Source organism: Diaporthe citri (genome assembly GCF_014595645.1).
Source record: "Diaporthe citri strain NFHF-8-4 chromosome Unknown scaffold_3, whole genome shotgun sequence".
Lineage (NCBI taxonomy): Eukaryota > Fungi > Ascomycota > Sordariomycetes > Diaporthales > Diaporthaceae > Diaporthe > Diaporthe citri.
In genome coordinates, this window is record NW_025064848.1 from 1,440,501 (window position 1) to 1,461,910 (window position 21,410).

A 21,410-nucleotide genomic window follows, 5' to 3' on the forward strand; every position below is an offset into this window, starting at 1 on the left:
AGAATCTGGACTACCGTGTAGATGGGATCCTTGCCGTTGGCCACAGCAGCCCCCTGGATCCTAGTCCTAGCAGTGAGTGGCACCAGATCGGAAGCCCCCGGCGCACTTACAAATCAACGGCAGGCAAATGGTGAGCTCATCGAAATCATCTCTCGCGACAGACGATTTTCTACTCCTGTGACAACAACACTCGCTCAAGACCTATCCTGTCGCAACAAGTCACGATGGGATCGCAAGTGTCTACTCGTAAGCACTGCACGCTCATGAGCGCAACCTTGCGCGACATTCGCTAACAACCGATCACCCAGCCATTCCCGCTGCGGCGGCAATTGCGCAGCCACCAGCACCCGCGCTCTCCGATGCGTCCTCGAAGCCCAAGGTCCGTCCACCCTCTTGCCGCGACACTCACGATACCCGTTCTTCTTTGTCGTCACCGGATGTGCTGACGTTGCTCATCGTTATAGCCCTGCTGTGTCTGCAAGGACGAAAAGTCAAAACGCGACGAGTGCATGCTCTTCTCCAACGCCGCCGACCCGGCAAAGGACTGCCAATCGACCATCGACCAGTACCGATCTTGCATGAAGGGCTTCGGCTTTGAAGTATGACCACTGCGCCGGCTTGGGAACATTACACAATGTACAACAACAGAGCGCAGGCGTACAGTGGACACGGCCGGCCTCATAGAAGCACGACGGTTCGGGTCCGAACACCACGGTGGCGCAATTACCATAGACTGACGGGTGGTCGCAGAGACCAATATTACTCCGCTCAATGATGCAGGCGAGCGTCAAGTAAGAGATCAATACAAAAGCATAATTCTGACGACATCAAGTCCTGTAATTGGGTGTCAATTGATCACGACAAGCAATTCGTCTCCCAAGCGCCTCCGAAATAGCAACTGGTATCATCAAACAGCCACATGCCCCATCCGGCTTCCCAGTATCACGACATCCGAACGCCTTCAAACATCCACACAGAGCCCCCAATTACTGCTCAGGATTAGTCGCACCCAACATTACAATGATAGGAACCTCCACTCAAGCAGCGTCCACCTTGGTCCTGTTCTTGTCGTGGACCCGATGCTCCGCCACAGGCATGGTGAGGCCCTCGAGCCTCTTCATTCTGTACCCGTAGGCCTGTCCAAGATGTGTGGCAAGGTTGGATCCTTTCTCTTGCATCTCAGACAGCTTCTCACCGATCGCCACCAGAATGTTGTCCCTCGCCTCCATGGCCTGAAGTAGCTCATCCACCTGCTGCTTGTGGACGTCGCCGCTGTGTGAGAGGAGTCAGCTCCTGCCTTGTTCAAACATTATGAGCGTAGCTGGAGGCCTGACAGTTGCTTGGCGTGAGCCTCGGCGCTCTCCTTGATGCGGGCGCGCAGGCCGCTGAGCTTCTTGTCAAGGTCTGCCTGTATCTGAGCTCGCTTCTTCTCACGGTCCTTGCGGATCTGGTTGAGAAAAGTCAAGTCAACGACGGTGTCTAAGACAAGATACTGGCAGCAATACCTTGTCCAGCTCCGCCTTGGTTTGGATCACCAGGTCCACGTTGATCTCGTCCTCGGACGAGTCTCCTTGGTCCGCGGCAGGTCGTTTCTTGCCAGGCATGTTGAATGCTGTGAGATTTGACGATGGATGGAAATGTTCAAGAACAAAGTTTTGTCTTTATGAGCAGATAATAGGGTCAATTCAGTCGAGTATGCCAGACTTATTCTTTCGGCTGTTGCTGAATTAATGGCAGCAGGTTGAAGGCATGAGGCTAAGTCAGTCTCTCATGCCTGGTAACTTTTGCTCGGGCCGGCGTCGGCGATTTCTTAGTGGTCATTGCAAATTGCAGGCGGCAGGCAACTTGACCACCCACGGATTGGGGCGTCCCTTCCTCGGATTCTGCCCCAAAAATTTCAAAGGGAAAGCGACAAACCGACATCCTACTCCCAAATCCAAACTCGCAAGCACATCGCGATCCAATTCCAATCCGACCCAGCGCCTCCACCATGGGTCTCGCCGGCACCAAAAAGTAATTCGGCGTTCATCCCGGAAGAATGTCGAGTTTTAAATACTAACAAATCTCGCAGCAAGAAGAAATGGGCCAAGGACCCCAACAACACCGCCTGGTCCCGCAACACCGACACATTCGGGCACAAGATCCTACGGTCTCAAGGCTGGGCGCCGGGCCAGTACCTAGGCGCAGAGAATGCCTCCCACTCCGAGTACTACGGCGCAGCGAACGCCTCTCACATCCGCGCCGTGCTGAAGGACGATAGTCTCGGACTTGGTGCCAAGCGGAACCAGGGCGGTGAGTGTACGGGCTTGGACGCGCTGCAGGACCTGCTGTCCAGGCTGAACGGGAAGAGTGAGGAGTCCCTGGGTGAGGAGCAGAAGAAGAGGGAGGACCTGAAGATCAACAAGTACCTGCACCGGAAACTGGGCACAGTCACGTTCGTCTACGGCGGGTTGCTAGTCGGTGATAAGGTTCAGGAATTGGCAGACTCAATGAAGGACAAGACCCAAGAAGCTGCGCACGTCCCTGGGTCGGAGGAGACTTCCGGAGAGTCCAGTGAAGCCGGCAAGAGAGACAAGAAGAGCAAGAAGAGGAAGGCCGAGGATGCAGAGGGTGTGCAGTCGGACTCGAAGAAGGAGAAGAAATCCAAGAAAAGCAAGTCCAAGGACGCGGACGAGGACTCGAAATCAAAACGCAAAGAAAAGAAGGACAAGAAGAGGAGGAAAGAGAAGGATGCTTCAGACAAGGACGAGGATTCGAGCCCAGACGACGCCGATGAGGACGCCTCAGACCGCAAGAAGGCCAAGAAAGAGAAGAAGGAGAAGCGCAGGAAAGCGAATCTCGAAAACGACGGCGAGGATGCAGCGGGCGCATCAGATCCAAAGTCAAAGAAGAGCAAGAAGAAGAGCAAAGCGGAGAAGGAGGATTCCACTCCGCAGCCCACAGAAACGTCAACACCAACCGCCAGCGGAACCTCAACACCCTCTATTCCTACGCGACACCTAGCCAGATCCAGATTCATCGCCCAGAAGCGCGCAGCCGTGATGGACCAAGCGGCCCTGAACCAGGTAAATTATAGAACCCTTGAGGCGGAGTAAGCCGCGCGTGTCGGGATATTGGCTGACAATTTACCCATTAGATATTCATGATCAAGACCTGAGGAAGCGGATCCGAGGCAAACCGAACCATGGCGAAATACTCCGGCCGCCGCTGCTCCCCAACCTCGGGAGCCCCTTAAAAATAGTGCCACAGCGCGGGTCAGAGCACACGTCGGGTCCCCCAAGAGCGGGCGGTTCCGGTCCAGAAAGACGTGCGATGTGTGTGTACGTGCGTGGGTAGCGCGCCGCGCTACGCATGTAGTGGCCCTTGCCACTGCGTCTGTCGTGGTGTTGCAGAAAGGCACGGCGCTGGGTCGCGCATATGTCTGTCTGCCCTGTCTATCCTGCTGTACGGACAGGGATTGGTCGACGAGCGCCAGGGACATAGTTGCATTGCATCTCCATTGTCCCCATCATCATTCGATAACCGGCCACGTCCGCGTATGGAAAGGGAACGCCAGGCACGTCACCATTGGGCGCGACCGGAACAGGGGGGAAGGCGAAATGTCTTGCATGCCTCACGGAACGTGCCCCATTCGTGGGAGCTACTTTGATGAGCCAGGAGTCTTGGGCGTTTATTTGGTGGGATAGAGATACAGAGATAGAGGGAGAGCATAGCCACTCAAACCAGTCCCAACGAAACCGCGGTAGCAACGGTACTAGAGCTTCATGTTTATATGCTCTGCAGGCGGGCCAATCAAAATAGCATGTCAAATGCGTCTCACTGTACTGGCACGTGAAATGAGTTACAGAGTGTATTTCTTAATTTTACAGTTTTCATTTCATTTCAGTTCGAGCTTGGAACAATTGGTTCAACAAGCCAGTGTGTGTCAATCTGGTGAGGTACCGGAACGCCAGACTGGACCACCTTTCTGTCCTTTCCCAAAGTCAGAACCGCCAAGTAAATCCCCCCATTTCCCCACAGATCAGCTCTGCAATGAAGCCAAACTCCTCTGCAAACAAAGCCTCCGGCATGCTGTAGACAGCTAGTTAAACATCACATGTTGCCCAATGCCTCAGTTGAGCAGTGCCCTTTTGCCGTGCCTATTCCCTTCAATTTGAACCATGCACACGGTGTCGACCATGGGTGTAACCACAAACGCCGGCACAGCAACCGTTGAAACGCCCCGTCGGCCCGATCTTGGCTTATTCTCTCATGCCAACGTTCTGGTTTTAGTCTTTTGATAAACCTTACACAAGCGTCCGTTCCAAAGAGAGACCTTGGTCCAGTGGTGATAAAACCCCATGACAAAAACGGGGAACCCGAGCCTCTTGGCCGAGGAAGGGGGGACAGGACTCCTGACGCCCCGATTAGAGCTCAAATATGGCCCAGAGCGAGTGTGTTTTATCGCAGAAAGCTGGTGTGCTTCCGAAACGCCGCCGCGATGCAGTGGTAGAAGTGCGATATGCACACATGGACAAACCCTGCCTTTTGGTCCCTTTTACGCCGCCTTCGCTCAATCGTACAGCAGTGTTTTGTGATCGCAATAGTCGTCTTGTCTGTAACGCAGTGTACAAACGCTCTGCTCTCAATCCATGTAGAAGTCTCCCTTCAGGATCCGCTCTTGGAAGGCGTCGGGCTTGGGGCGGGTGTCCCGCGGCGGTGACCTAGGCTTGGGTGTCTGTGCCGGCGGGGCGGGCATCTCAGACACAGACCTATTGCGGTCATGGGTGCTTGGGGGAGCGACGGCGCCAGTGCGAGGAGGCGAGCCGGTCATGCCCGAGGCGAAAGAGAAGGAAGGGCGTTGGCCCGATGCAACGGTGCTTTCGGCACGGGACCTAAGCTGCTCCGACCAGTTGAAGCCCTGGTCTTTTGGAGTAGCGGAGAACAAGTCAGAAACGGCTCTGGGACGTGTTGTATTGCTTGAACTGTTTGGATTGCTTGGCTTCGCCTGAGGCGCAGTGGAAGATTGGGACTTCCAGGACGTCGCAGACGCGGCGGCGCTGTCGGCAGGGGGGAGAGGCCCAGCAACAGTGCCCCGACGCTGCATGGAAGGAGAATTGGCATCACCAGGAGATTGAGTGTTAGGCCTACCATTGCCTGTTCCAGGGCTGCCACCGCCAGGGCGACGCATGGCTGCCGAGGCTCCGAAGCTCATCCTACGAGCAAAGGGAGAGACCGGAGCAGTGCGGGAGGTGGAAGAGTAGTCCTCCTCCTCGATGGCGTTCTCATCGACAGAGTCGGAGTTGTTGGTGGACAGACTAGCTCGGCGGTTGAAGGCAGGGTTGCCAGTCGGCGAAGTGCCCGACAGTCCGAGGGAAGTTGTGGACACAGAGAGCCTCCGGCGCTGTTCGTTGATGGCAGCAGACGTGATGGCACCAGGGAACACAGGGGTGCCAACGGTGGTGGAGTTGCTCCGCTGGAAGAGGTTGGCGAAGGCAGCGGAAGTGACGGAACCACGGCGATTGTGCTGCATGTCGGCGGGCGGGGGAGAAGGAGGCTTCTGGTTGTAGCTGGAGGAGTTGGTGGTGTTGTTGGAGTTGGGAGTATCTGAAGACATCTTGGAAGGAGTGTGTGGGACTGACTGCTCAGGGCACGAAGTATTATATCAAAGGGCCACAGGAGCAAGACGGAGGGGCACAATGCAGGTGGTGGGTAAGGGTAAGGCGACGGCGAGGCTCGAGTTGCGGCGATGGGACGATTGCCTGATATGATTTTGGTAGTGGATGGTTCGAGGATTGTGCGACACCGGAAGCAGAGTAAAGTGGAGAGTGAAACGTCAATATGTTGAGTGTTCTAAATCAGAGGCGGCGCCAGAGCGTAGCCCGTTGCAGGGTCGAACGATGAGCTCAGAGGCTAGCCAGGGATCGCCTGTGCTTTAATGTGCGTGGTTGAGCCGACCGGGGGGCGATGGTTTGCTGCGAAATGTCTCTCCTTTGTCTTGCCCACTGATAAGGCGGTCGAAGACACGGGCAGACGGGATGAGGCGAAGCACAACAACAAATGCGAGAAGGGCCCTTGGTGGACTGACGAGAAAGGAGAGTCGGGATTCAATCAGCTGAGAAGCCCGTGGTATTCGGGCGAGGCTAACTCCGTCACCTGGTGGCGTAGGCGGGTCCGCAGAAAAGGTGGCCTCTCGAGGCGGGTTTCTAGAACGGGGGCTTTGCTTTAAACGCAGCAGCTCCTCGTCATCAACGAGTACGAGTCGCCGTGAGCCCCAGGTCGTGACGGCCGGAGTATCAACCACTTGAAGCGAGAATTGGCAAAAGAGTCAAGACAGGAGTCAAGACACCGCAGGAAAAGAGTGGAACCGTGTGCTGTTGGCTGTGTGCTGGTGGAGAGGTGTCGTGAAAAGGATCTGTCGGCAAGATCCCCCCTGAGATTTGGTGCTGAGATTGTGGGGAAAGACAGATAGATGCCAGTCGGCTTTTCTGACTTGTGATGAGCCCCTGTTGATTTGTTCTGCGATGCAAGACGCGCAATCCAGGGTTCAACGGCTGATGCACGAGACTGGAACGCCAAGGGACAAGTGTCGATGTGTGGTTGGAATTCTTGCAGGTATGAGGGCGCTGGTGGACTGAAGGACTGAAGGACCGGAGCACCAAAGGACTGGAGCTGGCAAGAAATATGGGTTGCTTGGATGGTTGGTGCGTGAAAAGTGGATGGTCGAACTGGTTGCAAAATGCGAGATGATGAGGTGTGCGAAGGGGGGGAAGAGGGAAGAAAAGGAGAGATGAGATTGGTTTGGAGGGGAATGAAGATGGTTGTTGGACAAGTCAGTGAGGTCGTGCTGTCGATTGACGCCTGATGACTACGACTGACTGGGTTGACTGTCGAGAAGGAGGAGGAGGATGGAAGCAGGCAGTGAGGACGGGGATCTCAGTGGAATGCAGGCGGAACGGATGGATGGGTGCCCCTGGACGGCATGGGTTCACGAAGGGTGCAGACCGCCACAGGCCAATGAGGGCGTCTGGTAAGATAGTTGAGCGTATGAGGTGATATCGTCCGTGCATCTTAGCTTCGGCGCTAGCAGGGGGTGGGAGGCCGTTAGTGCCGGCTATCCTTCTGTGCAAACGCGGGGGAAACGTCACTGTGGGCCCAATCTCGAGCGTTTGGCGAATCAGTCTAATGTGTGGGGTAAATCGATAAGGAAAGGGAGGGTTGGCCGGGGCTGATCCCCTTCCCTTCTTTCAGCCTTCGACCGTCCCAACGAGGGCCCTGGTCCTCTTCCTCATCACGGTCCGTCCTCCTTCTGGTCTGGTCTGAATTGGTCTGCAGCTGGCAGTCTGGTCCTCCAACCAACACCAGACGCCGCCCACTTGTCTGTCTCACTGTCAGACAGCAAGCCCTCTGATCCTTTTTGTTTTTTGTCCTCTGCAACAAGCAGTGATATCTCATCAGACGCGTCCCTTTCCATGCTCACAGCCGTCACAGTAGCGAGTGTCTTCCCGTCGATCTGCTGTCCGGGCTGGCACGTCACTCCGTCGCACACGATCAAACAGTCAACAGCCAGACCGGTCTCCGGCTCCGCGGCCACCCCGCCAGCCTGCCAGCTGCCAACTCACCGTCCTTTGCCAGACCCGTCTCATGCCCCGATCGATCATCCATCGCCATTTCGGTATCAAGGTTCCGCTACTGTCGATCATGGGTCATCTGCTTGATGCCAAGTGGTCCTTCGTGAGCGTGTGTGCCACTTGGCTTGAAACAAGCTCGCGGGCTTGGACTGCCAGCTGCTTGAACCCCATAATAATCTCCTTGGTGCTTTCGGCTGCGCTACCATCTTGTTCAAACACCCTTTTCCCTACATATGCCATGACACCCAGGTACCTAGACTAGTGGTCTTGGGGTTCCACCAGGTGGCAGCACCCGCCGTTGGCCTGTCAGTCCAGTGCAGTAGCGCTGCAGCTACCCTCTAGCCCGTTCTGCCCGCTCGATGGGATTCCAAGGTCTTGGTGGCGCCATGTTGGATCGAGCCAACTTATTAGCCTGCTTCAGTAGACTATAGACTCGTTCGTCCGCATTGCTGACTATGGTAGACTATAACATCAACAATTCGTCGAGGCTGGAGCCGAGTGGGTAGCGTCTGGGTGGCCGCCCTAACGTGGTCCTCTGTAAGCCATACTGCATACTCTACCATCTTTCTTGCACAACTAGTCTGCACGTCCCACACCATCTCATGCACGGGTTGTCCAATGACTACCTCCGCCTAATATAGGTTGCGTCGTGCCACTGCCTTCCGTCTCAAGACCACCTACGGGCGGAAATGCGCCCAGGACGACATTGGCTGAGGCTGGCCCTAGGGCTGCTGTCCCACTGAGCCTTACCTTCCTCTATTGTACCGTTCGAGGGCGGGCGTCTGATTTGCCTCCCATCCTCGTGGCAGTGCTGCTTTTGTGCCCTACCGAGGCCCTTTGCGGGATAGCAGCGAGGGCAACTCTCGCCACGCGCCTGCCGCTCCACATAGAGGTGTGTGTGTGTGTATTTACGTTCAGCACACAGTCGCCTTGGCCTGCGCCCCTGAAACCTGCGGTGGGGAGCGAACTCTGTTGTACACTCTACTAGTAGCCCGCCCCCTCTCCAGCCTGCACATCGTGACTCGTCTACTCTGCCTCTGCATTGTGCATAGTGCAGGCTTCCAGATGCAAGAAGAGCAGGGCCCTCTCGAACTTGGCTCGAGCTTGGCAGCAGGCATCGTCCAAGCATCCCAGACCAAGGCCGCTTGACTCGATTCTCTTGGTCTGATATATCTGCCGATTCTCAAGCGCGTGGGGCCAAGAATGACCAGATGTCTTTCCGTAGCCCTCTTCTTCTAGGCAGGTCGGCGAGGCGTCGGCGCCGACCCTCCCCTCCACAAGGTAACACGGCCGATATCACAAGTGCCACGTCCGAGCTCGACGATGGCCGGTGGAAGGTGCTTTGACTTTCTAGATGCTCGAGGCTGGAGCATGGCGTCCTGCAGCAAGAGGCCTAGAACGACGAGGCCGGTCCTCAGCTCAAAGTCCGTCTGTCGCCCGGTGTCGTACAAAAGCATGACCGCGCAAGGTTCGGACTTGCGACAACCACCCAACGCCCTGCCAAAAAGCATAACGCTCGGAGGGTAGCTATCAAGGTTACGTGAGCTGACGTTGGCGCCGCGCACATGGCATTCTAACTGTCCATTTTCGAAACCAGCTAATATCGAGTAAGCCTTTGGGCTCGCAGCGGGACCCCGGGACAGAATCTCTCCGGCGAGAGGAAAAGGTTCATCGCCAGAATCATATCTGGCCCACGAGACGAGTGTCTTTGCGCGGACGGGCCTGTCTTCGCCATAGGGCCGTTCCAGTAGAATTAGTTTTTGTTGTTCTGTTCTCTTGTTCGACACGGCCCCTCGCATTGACGGTTTTCCAGAATTGACTTTTGGCCCATTGGCACGGCATTCCGGCCCAGTGGCCAGCCCCAAACCTGTCAGAAAGCTTATCATCACTAATCCCCGAGTTCCCGACCACACACGCAGCCTAGAGGTGGCATCCTGCATCTTGCCTTTGCACAGATCAGATCCGGCCGACGGCCAAAGCAACAGAGCACCGACAGTGATGAGGTTTCACCCATGATCTCGGTACACGAACCATCGTTGCCATTGGGCCTTGCTTTGTGGTAGAATGGGGGGCACGCGACCAGCTGACGAGGCTGCTGGGATACACAGATCCTCCTACGGCGTGTTGTTGAACCGATTTCGAGGAACCCCATTTTGAGTCAAACATGCACGACATGTTCAGCTCCGTAGATGTAGTGTTTGATCCGGGAAGGCGACCCAAGATTCCGGTGCAAGCTTCGACCCCTGGAGCTACTGCTTGTCTCAATGGCGGCGAGAAAGTAACCTCAATAACTCGACTTTTAATATCTCCGAGGCGCTTCTCTACGACGAATACGTCTATCGCACAGAGCTTACGCAGACCAGGGTCAGGATAGATACGAAGGCACAAGCCAACTGAGAGCATGGTCTATGGCCACGAGAGCTTTCACTGCACTCTGTATCACATTTTCCATTTCGCCGTGCACGGTCAACTGCTAGACGTCTTGATGGATGAGCCCGCCTTCCGCAAAGATGATTGCTGCTATGCCTGACATGTTTACGCCCTGACCAATTCGCCCACGTCCTTTTGGACCCAACAGAAGAAATGTGAGCCGGGTTCGCTATACTAGACCGCCCCATTGACCGTGACACGCCGTATGGCGTGAAGGCCATCCTAATATCAAGGCGTTTCTTCGTGATACTGGACCAAGCAGGCAGGCAACAAACTTCTAATTGCCAACTGCATCTTGCTCACGGACACGGCCAGTCAGTCATTCGTATCACAAGCACATTCACACTTTGAACCTCATCAGCTCGGAATAATGGAAAACTTCATTCACAAACAAGACATTGGATCCCCTTCCAAAGACATCGGCAACGCACCGACCGTGGTTGATCCAAATGTCCTCCTCAAACGCCAGAATGTCTCCCTTGGAAACGTCATAAACAAACGGTGGTATTTCCGTCCCTGTAACCTGAACGAACCTCGAAAACCAAAAATCAAGACAACAGGCAGGCCATGCCATGCCATTCAGTTGCTTTTCATCGACTCCAGACCAATGCAGTCATTCATTTTCGCCCCCCTTTCTTTTCGTGAAGACCGACGTTCAGAGTCATAAAACGGCCAGTATTTCCAAACAGACGTGGCCTCAACGTCGCCAATGCTCAAATCAAAACATGCTACCTCTCATGTTCCTTGCTTCTTCCTTTCTGTCTCTGGTCCCCAATGCCTGGCCGTATCGGGCTGATAAACATGATCATATCCGTGAAATCGAGCGGGAAGGTTGCAGGCATGAGTTCTCGTTGAGTGAGTCAGATCGCAGGAGAGCAGTCGAAAGGCAGCAGAAAATGTCGTCGTAAGAATCGTAAGCAGCATCACAGTCATGCCGCCGTTCCAAAGCTGGCTGGACCGCAGCCACAATTTCTGCTTGCCTCCTGTCGGCGAAAGCAGAAGAAGGATGGTCTCTGAAAGTGAAAATCAAAGTCGAAAGGGTATCAGGGTATCTCCCAAAAATGCAGAAAGTGCTCGTGCCATGCAGTGCCGTGCCGTGCTCGTTGTGACGTCGTCGTGCGGAGGCATACTCGAGCCTGTAAACACATGCGATGTCGATACCGCGCTCTTTGTTCGGCAGGTCGTTCAGACTTCGCGTAAAGGTAATGATAATGCGGAGTGAAGCAGGTGACAGACTCAGATGTCATTCTCACTCTGGCTTCCGTGGGAGGGTGAGGCAGAACGGCGTCTTCTCGTCGTCGTTCTTGCTGAAGTCGAGGGACGAGAGGTCGAGCGTCATCTGTCCGGTGGCCTGCTGCTGGCTGGACGGCTCACTGGTCGTCTCCATACCCTCGCTGTGGCTGAATGACGAGCCAGGTGTGGCGGGGCCTGCAACCTCCTTTCCCTTGCCTTTTCCCTGGTGTTTGTCCAGCTCATCGTCATCGATGTCGTACAGTTCGGCCAGGCGGGACGGGGGACTCGAGGTAGTCGGTTGAGGTCTGGGCGTCTGCTTGGGTGATCGAAGACGAACGCTTGCGGGCGGAAGACTCGGCTGAATGCAGTGGTCCGCCTGGGAGGAAAGGCTCGGCGGTGGCGGACAGCGCCGATGAAGAAGACGACGGGCGGGTGGGAGATGAGGTACGCCTTGCTGAAGGGCCGCTTTGCGGGGGGGAACCGAGATCGGGAAGAGGGAAGTTGGACTGGGAAGCGATTTTAGCCCAGTAGGCAATATTGGCGGCATCAGAGGCGAATGGATCGTCTCGAGAGGCGGCGGAAGATGGGCCACCTTCTTTGCTAGCTCCAGGGGTTATAGTTGGTGCCGCGTTGGTGGTCGACGATGGTGCAGCTTCCTCAGTAGGCCCGGTAGCAGCTTTCTCGGGGCCCTGGGCCTTCTTGACTTGTTTTCCTTTGCCACGAGCAGGTTGAGGGGCTGGCTCGACAAGCCCGGTGGGCACACCTCGTCCTCTGCCTCGGCCGCGAGGGATGGTACTGGGGCGGGGAGCGATCGTTCCGCCAGGGCTGATGATGGGAATGGCCTTGGACATCTTCTTCTTGCGGGGGGGAGTGGAGGGAGGGGACTGGGGTGGTGGCTTTGGCAGGGTGTCGACCTGGTCCTCTGGGAACATGAGATCGTCCGCAGGTTGCCAATTTCCGCCCCGATAGTTCGCCCAGAGGATCCTCATGTTCTCGAATCCGTACATGATGACGGCGTTTCTCTCACACAGCTCCGCCTGGTACAGCCACTTGTGGTCAGCGACGACGCGGACTCGGAGGGCGCCCCAGAGCTTCTCGAACTTCTGAGCCCAGCCTGGGCTCTGGAGGATGATGTGAAAGCAGGCGGCCATGAGCTTTCCAATGACAATGCGGAGTGCTCGGATCCGCCACTGGTCAGGCTCGGCGTACATGTTGAGCAGCGCCATGCGGATTCCGTACTCGAAGCTCTCGAGCTGGGCGTGTCGGAGGCTGGGCAGCTTCTTGACGATCTCGGCCGTTGCCTCTTCGACACGGTCGAGCGCATAGTCCATCATTGGACGACAGAGCACAGCAGCGCCAGCGATGTAGTGGGCGACGTTGTGCATGATGCACTCCGTCGCCAAGGGCTTCTTGGGGTCGTAACGACCCCCCGGGTACTCTAATACAAGGAAGAGTCAGCTGGCTGTAAACAGTGTTTGAGAGTGACTGACAGGTCCATTTCAGACATACCTTCGAGGTACATGAAGCGAAGAATCGCTTCAAGTCTGCCTGGGTTCCAGGCAACAGGGTCCAGCATCCAGTAGACTGGAGTGCCCTGCTTATGCGTCAGCTTCTCGTGGCCTTGCTAGTGAGGTTATGTGTCTTCCAGAGAACTCACATCGTCGTTCGCTGGTGGAAGGTATTTCTCCATCCACCCCTCCGACATGCCCACCAGAACATGTCGGTGGACCATCCACCCGTTCTTCCCGCAGACGACGACCAGGTCATGGCCGTCGGGCTTTGCCCAGAGGCTGAGATTTCGCCGTTAGTGACTCATCGTGAAGGAAACATATAAAAGACTGAGATACTGCTTGGGGTGGGAAAACTGTGACGCGAAAACTGAGGAAATGTACTTACTGCGCGTTCGCACCAGATGGTGCGTTCGCGGCCGCCGGGGCAGGCGCAGGCGCAGGCACCGCCGGAAGGTCCTTTGAGACCTTGTAGTCCATCTTTTGTGGTGATGGCGATGGTTCTTGTGGTGGTGATGGCGACAGCGGTGGTGGTGTTGGCTGTCTTTGTTGCTGCTGCTGCTGCGGCGGCGGCGGAGGTGGAGGAGGTGGAGGAGGTGGTGGTGGGCCTAGATGGGGTCAGTTTTTGGAAGAAAGAAAGTGGTTCAGGGGATGATGTCGCCGTCATTTCGTCAAAGCTCGCAGAAACTTACTGTGGCTGCCCTTGACAGCCGACGCATAAGATCGGCTGGTCGCAGTACCACCGACACCAGGCTGCGGCTGCGGCTGTGACTGTGACTGCGGCTGTGGCTGTTGCTGCTGCTGCTGCTCTGGCTGCTGCTCGGTGGCGGCGGCCACCTCCACCGTCCTCGAGGATGAGGTGGACGGGTACAGCACTGGGAGGGGCGGCGCTGGGGGAGGAGGAGCACGACGCGCACCCTGTACGATCTCGGCATATGATTTAGGGGGCGCCATGATGATGCCCGATGATCAAGACGATGTGCTGTGGTGGTGGTGGTGTCGGCGTTGAGGGAGGGAGTCGGGACGGCTGGGTGCAAGAGATCAGAAAAGATCGAAAGGCAGGTCGTCGAAACTCACCTTTGGCTCAGTGGGTGTGAAGGTGGAAAGCCATGTAAGCTCACAACGTGCTCACTGGTTTACATGGGATGAAAACTTATTCCATCTGTTTGTAAGTACAGAGCATGCCTGGGCTGTGCTGCTCTTGCTTGAATGAGGATCATTTGGCTCATGTAATTCAAGTAAGCCTCCTGGTTTTGTGCTCATCACTTCATGAAGTTCTCCAAGTTCATTCTTTCCAACTCATAGATTTGTGTATGATCTGTGACTATGAGGTGATCTTGCCATGGGTCAGAGGAAACTGATCATGTTGAGTATACTTCACCTTAATACTATAGACATACAGGCTTTTTGGTAACTATAAGACCAGACTTCATCTCTCAGTCAGATCAACCAGGCTTCCTTGCACTATTGGAATGAAAGTGAAAGTGCTATGACATTAATGGCATGAGAATGGCAGATTTGAAGCAAAAGGAGGTTGGTAAACAGAGAGAAACTCAGAACTGGGTATGAATTGTTGGACAACTTTCTACTATAAAAGTTGAGGGGAACAAAGAGTGGCAGTGCTTTGCTTCTTGGCTGAGGCTATAATGTCTGACCTCGGGGAATGAGACGACCTAATGCAAAGAGTCGATCTGCAAGATAATGATAGCTCTACTTTCGGTGGGCTGTTGGCACAAGAAGTTTGATTTTCATTGATGGTTCTCCTCCAACCCCTGTTGCACAAATGAGAGATAACAATGGATTTAATTCCGTCTCCCATACGGTGCCACCTGAACTTTTCTGTCTGAGTCATCAAAGAAGGGCACAATTTGAGGCCGTAGGCCAAAGTTTGTTGAAACTGAGGGACCTTGCACGTTTGCTTCCAGCTGATCAGAGGCACACAGTTGTGTCAAATGTAAGTATTGACAGGCTGAACATGACTGATTCCTCTACAAGATGTGGAGTGCCTCAACAACAGGCTGGGCATGTAAGGTCAGCTTAATGAAGAAGTCATGTACGGGTATATGTCACTTGAGTAATGTCTTGTCCACCTACAAGCTCTGAAGGTTTTCACCGGCTCTCTATTGATGAATGAGGAAGCCAGAGTCAAATAGTATTGAGGACTAGTGAAACACTGAGAAACAGCGCGCACGGCTTTACGAACCGCCGTACTGTCTACCTATGCAGAAGTGTCACTAATCAAATATGCAGCAGCCGGATTTTTTTTTTTTTTAAAAAAAAAAAAAAAAACTGCCTAGGAAGACATCTCATCGTATTGCACGAAGCAGCCAAAATCGTCCAGGCTAGGCTCTGTCATATCATGGGAAGTTGCTCCGGATTAGAATTCTCACACTGTTGCGACCCTGCGGCAAATCCGGTCTCGAATGTGTTGTCTGCCTTAGGAAATATGCCTTAACGGCGTTCAGGCAGAATTGTGGCTGAGATGGTAGGAGAAATAATATCTGGGCTCAGATCAGACAGTCAAATCAAATTGACTTTCCTCTCACTTCCATTGAAAATATCAACCTCTCATAGCTGGAAGTGAATTTTGCCAGTGTCCCAGCAGACATCTCATAGAGTCAAGCCATGCGCTTTCCCAGCGTTCAATCACCTTAGAGCGTAATGACCACCTTGGCCGCACTCACACCAGCCTTGTTGGTATCCAGACCGCTCTGGACAAAGTACAGCCCCCGGCCAACAACCAGCTCCCTGGGCCGTGGCACCAAGGTCCCGGCCTCCAGTGCAGCAGGGACATACTCCCCCCAGATCGCCTGCGCGACCTCAGGCTCCCTCGCCACGAGGTTCGCCGCCCCGATCCTCACGACCGCCACACCCTTACCCTTGCCCCCAGCATCCTCAGGCGCGGCCCCGACGCTGGCCACCCTGCCCCCGCCCAGCGCGCCCACGACGGCTGCGCTCGCGCGCACCGTGGCGTCCAGGCCGATGGCGTCGTACGCCGACGAGGCGGGCGCCCGACGCCCTCAGCAGCCCGGTCAGGATGGGAATGATGTCCGGGTTGTGGTAGTCGAGGACGTAAGTCGCGCCGAGGGACTTGACGTAGCCGTAGTTTGCGGGCGAGGCCGTCGCCACGACGTCGTACCCGGACGCGACGGCCAGCTGGACCACGGAGCTGCCGACCGAGGACGAGCCGCCCCAGAGGAGTAGTGTCTCCTTCTTCTTCGTCTGCTTCTCTAGCCCTGTGCCCGCGCCGTTGCTCGGGGGCGAAGGGACCTGCAGCCCCAGCGTGTCCTTTAGGTACAGCCCCGCGGCGGCGGTCGAGACCGAGAGCGGCAGCACGACGGCCTGCTCGAAAGGGATGGTTTCGGGGATCCTGGCGACGGTGACGGCCTTGAGCTTGGGGTACAGCTGGAACCCGCCGTACGGGGCGCCGCCGGACGTGAGGGCCCAGGGCGTGGCCGATGACGCGGTCGCCCTTCTTGAGGTGCCTCACGGCTGCGCCGGCCCCAACGACCTCGCCTGCGACATCAGAGCCGAGGATGTAGGGATATTTAATGTCAAAAATGGGCTCCGGCGCTGATTGGATCTTCCAGTCGACCGGGTTGACGGCGACGGCCTTGTTCTTGATGACGACCTCGTCGTCGGCGATGTCGGCGGGGAACGGTGCGTCGGCCACCTCCAGCTGGGCGCCGTGGGACGGGATCCAGGCGGCGTAGTTTACCACTTTCATTGTGAATACTTGCTGACTCAAATAATTACTTTCGTATGATGGAAGTTGACCTGTACCCTGATCAACCCCCAGGAATTGAAAGCTTCAGAGCATACAGATGTATGAAGGGAGTCCGTATTACAAAGCACATTGGCGGGGGAGATCACGCAATGCGCTTATTACGCGGCGTGTTGAAGCTGCCCGTTAATGACCTCGACAGTTTAAGTTTCAGAACAGAAACGGTGAGCAAAGTAGTGAGGGACAATCCCAGACCTGTCGTGCATTGATTGATGGACATGTGATTCGTTAATGAGAAGAGTTGTTTCTGGCCAATCGACCATATTACCCCAACCTCGTTGCTTCCCAGTTGACCACACTGTAGCCTTTTACAGTATGGCAGATGAAGTCCGTCAAGAGAGACGCCTTCAACATCTTGCACCAGAATGCGCCTACTTTATGATCCCCGCAAGTCCAATGCTCCAAAAATACAAGTAGCTAGAGTGATGTTGCAAAAGATATATGCTGTAATAAGCACCCCCAGCCTAAAAACACCGCCGCGCAATCGTACAATATATGGTTTTCGAGGTCAGTCTTGTTGAAACGGGTCTGCTTAGATTAAGCCGAACCCTCGCAGAGAGCATTGCAGGCCACGCCAGTCGAGCATTCGGAGACACGGGCGTCAATCGCCTAAGCTCCACATCATGACATACGAAAAATTGCCCATCAGACACAATCCATGCTGTATGTGCCACCCCTAAGATTGAAACGTATCTGGGCCAGGCATCTGGGCCCCAGCCGGGCCGAGTAGCGGGTCAGGGATCCCGAGTGCAAAGTTGTAGAAGTCCTGTAGGCCGTTCGGCCCGTCACCGAGGCCTTCCATGGTCAGATTCCAAGCTTGCGTGAACCCGTCAGTCAGGTTGCCGGGGTCCAAGTCCGAGCCGAAGTTGAGCCACAGAGCAGGTGTGCCGCCGACAAAGCCGTGTTGATGAGGATGTGCTTGTGCCTGAGGACTAGGAGGTGGCGGCATGTTGCTGTTTCCACCACCATTAGTCTTTTGGTTTGGATCTGCCTCGTTCGAAGAGGAACGGCTCCACGCCGTGCCGGCATCCGTCTTGTCTTTGCCGCTCTGCGGGAGTCCGCTGACAGCAGCTTGATTGTTTGTGGCCGCTTCGGATAGAAGCTGCAAAGGGTTGCTGCTGGCCTGAGCAGTATTGTCTGCTCGGCCTGGCCCTGCCACAGTCGTCGAGGTATCAGTTGTGGCGGCGCCACGCTTCAGTTGGCCCTGACTGAACTTGAGGAACCAAGACCGCACCATGACTACAACAGTAAGAAAATTGGAAGCTGGGTGGTTCTTGTCATCAGCGGCAATAAGACGGAATTTCTCAGCCAGACTCGATAAATGCTGCTCCACCTTCAGGCTGTCCTTGTCAATGACCTTCCCCAGGTCCGACGAGGGATTAGAGGCGGCGGAATGTATCTTGATGAGAATGACCGTCGCATAAGACACCCGTACGAGGTTGAACACGGGAAGACACCGTATACTGGACGGGTCCATTCCCAAGAATGTGTCGAAAATCCCATCAATCGCCGTCAGACAGGCCGCCAGGGCGCTGGTATAGGCTGGAGTCAGCGCTGTATTATTGACGACGTTCTCGGAGGGGAACGGTTCCTTGAAGGCATCGGCCGGGTCCGTCTGTAAAGCAAGCTCATGCACATATAGGCTCAAGGTGTGGAAGCTGAGCTTAAGTGATGCTGTTTAATGTTAGCAAATCCAGAGTTGGCAGACGAAGGTGAACGATCGCACGTACGCTGCATCAGCTCTGCTGGAACCTGTGTCTTGTGTTTATCGAGCTCCCGCTCGAAGCTCCTGATCCTGTGCTGTGTCATGTGATCTGACAGGTTGACTGAGACGGAAGGGTCGTCCATGCAAAACTGGAAGCCGATCTCTTCTGCCAGTTGATGCGTCCACACGAGATGGCAGAAATACTTGTCCGTGGGCGCAGCCTCTGGTGAAGATTCGAGAATGTCCATGCACTCGGCCATGAACGACGTCCATCTGAGCAGGTATGGTCGGTGCAGAGCCATGGCCGTGTTGACAGTCAAGTAGTAGCACAAAAGCCAGGTTCGTCTGGCTTCGATGGTGGTTGGGTCTGGTTGAGGATGCCTCTTGGAAGGTTGTGCACCCCACAGGGTTGGTTTGCTACCCCTGGGTCTGCGTTTTCCCAGGCCCATGTCGAGGGCCATGATCATGGCCATGTGCACAAGTTGGTAGAATTTCAGTTCCTCCAGGTGTTCTGGTGGCCAGTACCACATAACGGCAACAGTCAAGGCTTGGACCAGCTCGATGCTCTTTTCGCCGATGATGACGATCCTGTCGGCGAAAGTCTGCATGAGGTCTCTGACAGCGACTTTTTGTATTTCGGGAGCGCCAGAAGAAGCAGCGGCCATGATGGCAAGGAACAGGACTGGCTTCGTTTTCCTGAGCTCGCCGGCGGTCAGGTGGGGAGGGAAGACGACACCGGGTAGATGAGGCGCCATCTGGAAATTGTACCGATCCAATAGCTGAGCCGCCTTGTTGATACTAATGATACCGCGATCAACGAGATCAGGGTACTCATGGCTCCTTGGAAATGCTGGAGCGTCGCCACCATTTTCAGCCAACTCAGTGTGCTTCCGCTTCTGACCGGCCAGGGCTGCTGGTGGTGCGCTGTAAGATGAAGAACCCTGTGAGTGTCCTGCATTATTTCCGTAACTGGACATTCCATCGACGACGTTCCAGCTCCTGGGAGGACCATTTCCAGGTGCGCCGTAGTACCCGGTGGCGGCTTCAGGATGAGCGGAGAGGGAGGTGCCAGCCTGGCCAGCCTTGGTAGCGCTCAAGGTAGCAGTCAAAGCATCAATCTTCTTCTCCAGCTCGGCCACCCTATTGTCCGTCTTCTTTTGGCGCTTCCTGGTGGGCTGAGTGATGATGCAGTTGCGTCCAGCCTTGGCGCATCTCTTGCATGCCCCGTCAGGGTCCTCGGCCACAGGCTCGCAGCGGACCTTGAGGCCTCGACATGCCTCACAGGCCCTGGCCTTCTTGGGATCGGCCCCCGAGTTGTCATGATCGCCAGAATCATCAGGGAGGGCGGCTGTGGCGGATGAAGCCGGGAGGGGGGGTGCAGGTGCATTTGTAGGTGCCTGTGAGTATGCGGTGTGGAAGTTGACGCCTTGGCTCATGCGCTGCAGCTCGGGAGACGGGACATTGCTTGGGGTATGAGTAGAGGCAGAGGATGGCGCAGGGGCGGCGGCTTGTAGAGCTCCGACCTGGCCCGCGCCCGGGACGGAGCCGTTGATGTATGTATCCCCGATGGCCGCTATTCCAGAGCCGGGCCCGCTGGCTGTGGGGTTTGGGTTTGGGTTTGGGTCTGGGGCAGGGATGGAGGTAGAGGTAGGAGTTGAATTAGATGGCGACCGGGACGAGGACGAGGACGAACATGACGCAGCCGGGGCGACGGAAACGGATATTGATGAGGAATCGTGAGGGCTGCGTAGGCGTGGATCCAAGGCGGCGGAATCCATGGTTGACGATCTTTTTTTTTTTTGGCAGCTAGCTGTTGCACATGATATGGGGGGTATAATTATCGAACGGCCAAACAGACCATGATGCTTGCCGGCAGAGCGGCAAGGCCAGGACACACGACTCGGCTCAGCTTGTCTCTCTGCCTGTTGGTCCCAAGAGCTGTCGGATCGGACCACGGCGCTTGTGAGAGAGGAAAGACCGACGTAAGACGGTGATCCAAGGGCCCGTCCACCGATGGATCCGACAAGTAGCCTACCAAGACTGAGAGTGGAGCACGGGCCACCCCACACCCAACCCCACCTCTTTCCCGCAGCTGTCCAACCCCAACCCCCAACCCCACATCCAGCCTTCAGCCTTCCTGCTGGCACTTGACCCCCAATCTTCCATGTACGCTAGCATCATCTCCCGTCGAAAGCGGCACTGCCTAGCTTATCACGCAAGCGAGACTAGCTCGCCCGCTAACAGGCCATCTTTATATGACAGCCATCTCCCTTGATCCACCAGATTGCACCTTCTTCCCACCTTCATTTCACACACACACATGCACTCGCACGCAACACACCTCCCTATCCTTCTTCCCGCATTGCCACATCCGCACCCCCTCAACCTCCAACAGCATGGGCATCGAAGTCGGCCTCTAGACCTCCAAGCGGTGTTGCCTGGGAACCTGACTCCCTGTCACTGTCCCTTTCTTCTTGGGAGGTTCAGTTGCAGGGCTCAGAGCCAACCTAGAGACGCATTTCCTTTTTTGGGGTCGCTGTTCCGCGCCGCATGTCTTGTTGTCTAGCTGCCCAAACTGTCGCAGGCTGGAACTGATCATTCCGCCCGCACAGTCAGCTGTTCAACACACAGACGGAAGCAGCAGCGACGCCTGTGCTGGGCGGCCACTGCCCTCGCAGGCCTCGTCCCGCAAAGTGTGAGAACTTCTGCTCGACTGCGTCTGCATCATGCACCGAAACAGACACTCGGTTCCATCGCGACCAGCGAGAAAAGGGGTGCCGGATCCCCACACAACCGAGCTGACATTCTCGGCGGGCTGCCAACAGCTGTCGACAAGTCATACAAAGGCAACGGGAGAGTACTGCTGTCATACTCGGCCCGAACACGGCTGCAGCCACCCCGGGAAGACAAAAGAGGAGACAGACAAGGAAATCCAATACGCCACAAAACTCAAATCGAGAACAAACACTGTCGAGCACTCGAGCTAAAGGAGCAGAGCTGTCGCACGTCCTCACAACCCAACCCTCCGAGTTTGAATCAACACAGAGCGCCACAGAGTGCCACATGAACACTCGGACAACAAGGCAGAGAGGCTTAACCGACATTCCACGCCTGTATCCAAACGTGCCGAGTTTGAATCA

The 21,410-nt window shown here is 55.6% G+C and overlaps 7 protein-coding genes across 7 annotated transcripts; 2 read left to right on the forward strand and 5 right to left on the reverse strand.

Moving 5' to 3' along the window:
* Nucleotides 1-224: 224 nt before the first annotated feature.
* On the forward strand, nt 225-795 carry INS49_008008 (uncharacterized protein; the record flags this gene model as incomplete). Its single annotated transcript, XM_043168753.1, has 4 exons — nt 225-246; nt 309-379; nt 465-599; nt 781-795. The coding sequence occupies 4 exons, from the start codon at nt 225-227 to the stop codon at nt 793-795; spliced, it is 243 nt and encodes an 80-aa protein (XP_043026433.1).
* Nucleotides 796-1,037: 242 nt separating this feature from the next.
* Nucleotides 1,038-1,604, reverse strand: INS49_008009 (uncharacterized protein; the record flags this gene model as incomplete). Its single annotated transcript, XM_043168754.1, has 3 exons — nt 1,038-1,272; nt 1,335-1,447; nt 1,506-1,604. The coding sequence occupies 3 exons, from the start codon at nt 1,602-1,604 to the stop codon at nt 1,038-1,040; spliced, it is 447 nt and encodes a 148-aa protein (XP_043026434.1).
* Nucleotides 1,605-1,990: 386 nt separating this feature from the next.
* Nucleotides 1,991-3,157, forward strand: INS49_008010 (uncharacterized protein; the record flags this gene model as incomplete). Its single annotated transcript, XM_043168755.1, has 3 exons — nt 1,991-2,013; nt 2,072-3,065; nt 3,137-3,157. The coding sequence occupies 3 exons, from the start codon at nt 1,991-1,993 to the stop codon at nt 3,155-3,157; spliced, it is 1,038 nt and encodes a 345-aa protein (XP_043026435.1).
* Nucleotides 3,158-4,624: 1,467 nt separating this feature from the next.
* INS49_008011 (uncharacterized protein) lies at nt 4,625-5,596 on the reverse strand (the record flags this gene model as incomplete). The annotated part of the gene is made up of 1 exon (XM_043168756.1): nt 4,625-5,596. The coding sequence occupies one exon, from the start codon at nt 5,594-5,596 to the stop codon at nt 4,625-4,627; it is 972 nt and encodes a 323-aa protein (XP_043026436.1).
* Nucleotides 5,597-11,289: 5,693 nt separating this feature from the next.
* On the reverse strand, nt 11,290-13,735 carry INS49_008012 (uncharacterized protein; the record flags this gene model as incomplete). Its single annotated transcript, XM_043168757.1, has 7 exons — nt 11,290-11,557; nt 11,611-11,727; nt 11,781-12,711; nt 12,783-12,867; nt 12,931-13,063; nt 13,170-13,389; nt 13,474-13,735. The coding sequence occupies 7 exons, from the start codon at nt 13,733-13,735 to the stop codon at nt 11,290-11,292; spliced, it is 2,016 nt and encodes a 671-aa protein (XP_043026437.1).
* Nucleotides 13,736-15,432: 1,697 nt separating this feature from the next.
* Nucleotides 15,433-16,508, reverse strand: INS49_008013 (uncharacterized protein; the record flags this gene model as incomplete). Its single annotated transcript, XM_043168758.1, has 3 exons — nt 15,433-15,736; nt 15,798-16,168; nt 16,203-16,508. 3 exons carry the CDS (start codon nt 16,506-16,508, stop codon nt 15,433-15,435), a joined length of 981 nt encoding a protein of 326 aa, XP_043026438.1.
* Nucleotides 16,509-17,241: 733 nt separating this feature from the next.
* On the reverse strand, nt 17,242-20,048 carry INS49_008014 (uncharacterized protein; the record flags this gene model as incomplete). Its single annotated transcript, XM_043168759.1, has 2 exons — nt 17,242-18,239; nt 18,296-20,048. 2 exons carry the CDS (start codon nt 20,046-20,048, stop codon nt 17,242-17,244), a joined length of 2,751 nt encoding a protein of 916 aa, XP_043026439.1.
* Nucleotides 20,049-21,410: the final 1,362 nt, after the last annotated feature.